Source organism: Phoxinus phoxinus (assembly GCF_949152265.1).
Source record: "Phoxinus phoxinus genome assembly, chromosome: 4".
Classification (NCBI taxonomy): domain Eukaryota; kingdom Metazoa; phylum Chordata; class Actinopteri; order Cypriniformes; family Leuciscidae; genus Phoxinus; species Phoxinus phoxinus.
Genome location: NC_136879.1, coordinates 14,838,548 through 14,844,547, shown reverse-complemented (window position 1 = coordinate 14,844,547; position 6,000 = coordinate 14,838,548). Strand labels below are relative to the sequence as shown.

The following is a 6,000-nucleotide window of genomic DNA, read 5'->3' as shown; positions in this document are numbered from 1 at the left end:
AAAAATTCTCAGTTGAGACATAAGACATTATAAAGATTATTCAATTTGGCAGCTTTTTATAATAAAAATACTAAATCCAGTTCCTTTTTGAGTAATTAAAACAGATCAAATTCCATACGTTAAATATGGTTTAATACTAAGCCACGGCCCTCCAACTCCTCCTCTGTTCTAGTCAAAGGAAGAATCTATGAAACAAAGCAACATTAAAGGCATGCTACCACTGACGTTTGATTTAGCTATGATGAGAAACCATTGCCTCAACCCCAAAAGACCCTCAAATATCCGAGGCACTCAGTGGGTGGCCTATCAACTAAAACCTCACCTTCTAATCGCTTCAACGACAAGGTCACATTTTTCTACACTTAAGTTTTTATTTTACACCCTCGCAGGATGGAAGAGACGAATGTGAACAAGAACACAACAACTTCACGACTGTGAGTGTGTTAAAGGGTGTCCCATTTTTCCAGGTTATCTCGAAAGGGTCTCTCGTATCGTCACAGGAAACAGGAAACTCTTATCTGCGCGTCTATCTGTCATTCAGTTTGGGCGAATCGGCACCCTCCTCTTCTTCATCTTTGTCGTCTTTTGCCCCAATCAGTCGTTGCCGAGCAAAGTCCTCGAAGATGATGTCATCATCACTAGGGACAAACAGTCAGAGAAGAATTCAGTTGTTGTGTTTCCCTAAAAGCACTTTTTGCCCTGCGCATTACACACTGTTCTTGTTTCTTATAGACAAAACAAATGCCAGAGCTAAAGAATTTGTAGGCAGAAGCAGACTTTTTTGTTTAGTAGATGTCTTGATGCTTTTGTAGAGTTTTTTTTTATTTGAATATATATAATATATATATATATATATATATGTATGTATATAGATAATTACAATAAATCATACACTACCGGTCAAAAGTTTGGAATAATTACGATTTTATAGTGTTTTGAAAGTCTCTTCTGCTCACCAAGGCTACATTTATTTGATCGAAAAATACAAAAAAAAAACAATAATATTGTTAAACATTATTACAATTTCTATTTCTATTTTTAAATATTTAAAAATATTATTTATTCCTGTGATCGAAGCTGAAATTTCAGCATCATTACTTCAGTGTCACATGATCATTCAGAAATCATACTAATATGATGATTTGCTTCTCAACATTTCTGATTATCAATGTTGAAAAAAAAAAATTGTAACTTACTTTTGTAACATTATAAAAGTATTTTCCATTTTAAATAAAAAATGCTAAATGCTAAATTCGGCAAATGCTAAAAAAAAGCCAGTGCATCACATATTTGTCTTTCGCTTCGGAGCCAGACGGTGAATGCTGTCCAGACGGTGAATGCTGTTTCTGCTTTATCGCTATCCACTATCGTGTAGCCACGGCCATCTCCCTGTGCGCTTCGGCACCAGAGAGAGCAACCCTGCATCTTTTTCAAGATGTCATTCAGACCGCGTGTTTCTGGATGCGGTCGATGATCTAGTTCTTCTTCTGACCAGTGAGGGCTTCCCCGCCGAGTCAACCTCCTCTGGCCCCTCACTCCTCTTTAACGGTGCACACCGTGGAGCTTCCAAGAGAGTGTGCTGGCCCTCCCACGGGGGTGCCAGTTGTTTCTTTTGGGGCTCCACCAGATGATCAGATGTCAGTTGCTGCATCGGAGGGGGAGCTAATGTCCTCTGGGGAGGAGGATACGGCTGCGCTGCCTCCTTCGGGTGTGGCAGCGTTGCCCGAGTCAGACCCAGAGCTCACGGCTATGCTTTCCCAGGCCGCCGCAAGTGTTGGGCTCGAGTGGAACCCTCCACCATGTCCCGAACCTTCGCGGCTGGGCGATTGGTATCTCTGGGTGGCCCGTGCTGGTTCTCAGCACCCCGCCCCAGTGCGTTTCTTTCCGGAAGTGCATGATGAGGTCACTAGATCATGGACGGAACCTTTTTCTGCCCGAAACCGGTCTGGTGCCTTTTCCTCCCTCACTAACCTGGCTGGCGGAGTGGCTAAAGAGTACGTGGAGCTCCCCCCAGTGGAGCGGTCTGTGGCGATGCAATTGTGTCCCAAGACCGCTACCCTGGGCGTGTAAGTTCTCATCCGCTCTTACGAGTAAGGCTTACTCAGCCTGCGGAGAAGCTGCCTCCGCCCTGCATGCCATGGCGCTCCTGCAGGTCTACCAGGCCAAAGCGCTCAAGGAATTGCACAAGGGTAGTTCTGACAGGGGTTATGCAGGAACTGCGTACAGCGACGGACCTCACTCTACAGGCGACGAAAGTCACTGCACGCTCCCTGGAGCGACACCTGAGGCCTGGTGAGTATGAGTTTAGGGGCGGCAGTTCATGTAGGTTGTCTACAAACCGGAAGGTTGGTGGTTCAATAACCGGTTCCACCTGACCAAGTGTCGAGGTGTCCATGAGCAAGACACCTAACCCCAGCTGCTCCCGACGAGCTGGATGGCGCCTTGAATGGCAGACACTGCCGTCGGTGTATGAATGGGTGAATGTGAGGCAACATGTAAAGCGCTTTGGTGGCCATTGGGTCTGGGAAAGCGCTATATAAATGCAGTCCATTTACCATTACCATGAGTGAGCCAACCAGGCAGCGGCCGGCCGCAAGAGGAGCGCCCAGCACGTCCAGGCCGCCACCAAACCAGGTGGCAAGCGTAAGGGCAAGCGCCCTGAGACGGGCGACCCAGCGTTGGAAGGAGTTGCGCCCCGGGAGATGGTGACCGCACCATTCCCCCGGATGTTTTTATCCGTTCCCTCCTTCAGGGTTACCATACGTAACCGAGACATTTCTTACAAAAACATGACGAATCTTAATGAATTATTCCAAATTTTTGACCGGTAGTGTTTACGACTGACAGAATTTTTGATTAAACAAAATAAATGAATACATTAAATACATTAAACCAGCATCCTAAGACATATGTGTAACTATTTATAAATATGAAGCTCAAAGCAGTTTAGTAGTTTAAAATCCAATTAAACCATAGAAAAGACTTTCACTTACTTTGTGTCAAATTCAATGAGGTTTGTGTCAATGGGGGCATCATTTTCTGGGGCTAGAACAGAAAGGTTACAGAAATGAATTTTGATTACAACTCTGTAGGTAATATACTTAATTTCTTACTTAAAAAAACTTGTATACTCCATTAATAAAGGTCTATACATACATAGTGATGTTTTTATTTGTCAAAACAGTAATTATTTTTGAAACAATAATTGTTCGTATAAATAAAACATATTGACCTTTTGACTCTTCTGCATATATTTTTAAAGCTGAAATTCACTACTGACATGTTAGGACACTTTACGAGTTAAAAGTCTTATTTTAAAGTGTATATTTTTTTTTATAAATATTTTTTTTTTTTTAATATTTTATATGTTATTCATAAAAATATATTTATATTTCCAGTACAAGTGAAAGTATATGTTTTAGGTGCCAGAACATGCTATAATAAATCATAACTAGTTCAAGAAAGCAATGTGAAAGCCGATAAAAAGGCAGTCTGGCAAATACCATCTCTGTAGAACGATTCCTCCAATGGTTTGGGATGCATTAATGTAAAGGGGAGCTCGACTGCAACATCACTGGAGAGGGAAACACAAATCATGCATCCAGTAGACATGATAACCAAATAAACCCCAGCCAACGCTGCTCCCAAACCTCAATCCCACCACTCATGCGGTGCTAACAGAGTGCTGGAACCACTGGCCTAAAAGCATCAGCACAAATGGTCCAGTAATTGATGGCATCTTATCAAGTGTCTGAGCCTGTCTGTGTTTCTGGCCAAAAGCTTGGCTACTTATAGGAATCTATAGTACTCACAATGGGCTGTGTAAGACACACTCTTCAGTATACGGTCATGCAGTCTTAGTAATGGAGCAGCTTTAATCCGGTTTCAAAGCGAAGGTGTCAAACATTTACACACATTACACAGAAACAGAAGCATTTCTGAAGAATGAACAAAAATAGCACAGTACCTTGAGGCAAGATCTCCCAGCAGTCTGGAAAAAAAATTTAAACATGATCTTACTGCAGGCCTATTACAATAATTAAGGCATTATTGATTTGGTGTGGCATATATTGACTCGGCAAAGTCATTTTAATGTACCCCTAGAATGCATAAAGAATGTCAAATTGATCAGTTAGTGTGTGACTTATTTTTTTGTGTATGTTTTTCAGTTATTCAATTATTTGATATTCTATGCATCTCTACTAAGTCATGACTTAGTAGAGATTTTGTCCCACATTTACATATTTTCTGGTCATGGGTTCAGGAAAATAAAATGTTTGTTTTCGTATCACTAACCCTTTATATATATACATATATATATATATATAGTTTTATGGTCATACACTAATTTTTCAAGCAATTTGACTAATAATGTAACAATATTTTTACACTTTCTAAATGTTTTTTGAATGGTCCTCTCTGCTAAACTCACAGTTACATTGACAGTTACATTACATTACTCTCTTGACTCTCTTACTTAATTTGAATAAGTAATTACTTCATGACTGCTAAAGTATGTTCTATATAGTATGGAATATGTGTAGTAAGAATGTAATGTGGACAAACTACATCCGCCATGTTTTTATTATCATGTGATCTGCCAGCGTAATTTTTAGTCGCTTCACTGCCATTTACAAATCCTCTCCCGTGGCCTCATGGGACAGTAAAGAGTCCCATAGTAAACTTCAGAATCTGGCCGGAAGTACAAGGTCATGGGAGTACTTTTTTATGAGTTCTGTGAATTCAGACATACTACTTTTGTCACATACTGTTTTTTTCCTACTATATATATTTTTTTGAGCTTTTTTCGAGTGATTGCTAATTGGTTGTTTACTTGCCCATGTCAAAAGAGCCCATCTTCAAGTCTCTCTGATATTCCATGACTCTGGTCCCTTATTCAATGTGCATCTATGGGATGTACCCCCCACAAAAATGTATGGTCTAAAGGCTGGTTCACACGGCAGGATAATTAGGCCGATTTTAGCCCCGATTCACCTCTTCCGACCATCTTAAGGATGCTCCGATTATCGTCAAATAATCTGATCAGATATTCCTGCCGTGTGTGGTGTGTTAAGACTGATCTCGTCTGCTCGGAAGGACGTCGGGACCGCTCCGATCTCAAATCGGGGATATCCAACATGTTGGATTTTTTTGGCCCGATTTCTCCTCGTGTGTGGTGTCCCCCGAGGACAAACGAACTCGCAGCCTGTGGACTGTGGCGTGTAGCCAATCAGAAATCGAGGTGACGAGGCGGCGAGGAAGCACCGGGAAACTAAATCAAAACAGCCGGCGGCATGGCGCACCAGAAAGTCCGGTAGATGTCGGAGATGGAGGATAAAGTTTTTTTTTCCGGTTAAAAACAAACTACAAACTATCGCCACTGCATCCTCTTTGTCCGCCATGATTGTTTACTCTGAAGTCACGTTTGATCTCGAGGGATTTTGCAAGATTTCCCGTCTGACCTGGGAATGCTCGGGAGTCAAATCGGTTCGTGTGTGATGTGTTGATTTTGCCGTGTGGTTGCGCACCACACACTGTACGACCAAAACTGTTAGACCCGTGATTTTTTTATCGCCGTGTGTGGGGTCTCTCAGGTTTGGAAAATCGCCCGACGATTTTAAAATCGTCCCGTGTGAACCAGGCTTAAGTTAAAAAAATAAGTAAAAAAATAAAAATCAACCCGTCCTTCGGATGAGACGTAAAACAGAAATCCTGACTCTCTGTGGTCATTAAAATTCCCATGGCATTTCTCGTAAAGAGTAGGGGTGTAACCCCGGTGTCCCGGCCACATTCCCTCCAATGGCCCTTACCAATCATGGCCACCTAATAATCCCCATCCACTAAATTGGCTCTATCACTCTCTCTCCTCTCCTGTATCTGGTGTGTGGTGAGCGCACTGGCGCCGTTGTTCTGTGGCTGCCGTCGCATTATCCAAGTGGATGCTGCACACTGGTGGTGGTTGAGGAGAGATCCCCTGATATGATTGTAAAGCACTTTGGG

General features: G+C 42.2%; 1 protein-coding gene across 2 annotated transcripts in view; it reads right to left on the bottom strand.

Annotated features, from left to right (window-relative positions):
• Positions 1–356: 356 nt before the first annotated feature.
• The window catches only part of arrb1 (arrestin, beta 1), a 47,359-nt gene continuing 41,715 nt past the window's right edge, over positions 357–6,000 (bottom strand). Inside the window, exons 13-16 of one of the 2 annotated variants that reach the window (XM_079608864.1) lie at positions 3,968–3,991; positions 3,504–3,574; positions 2,994–3,045; positions 357–638 (exon numbers count right to left, since the gene is read on the bottom strand). In XM_079608864.1, coding sequence (XP_079464990.1) covers positions 527–638; positions 2,994–3,045; positions 3,504–3,574; positions 3,968–3,991 — 259 coding nt within the window. In that variant the 3' untranslated portion in view covers positions 357–526. The remainder of the gene's footprint in view (positions 639–2,993; positions 3,046–3,503; positions 3,575–3,967; positions 3,992–6,000) is intronic. The other variant, XM_079608863.1, reaches the window with a different exon arrangement.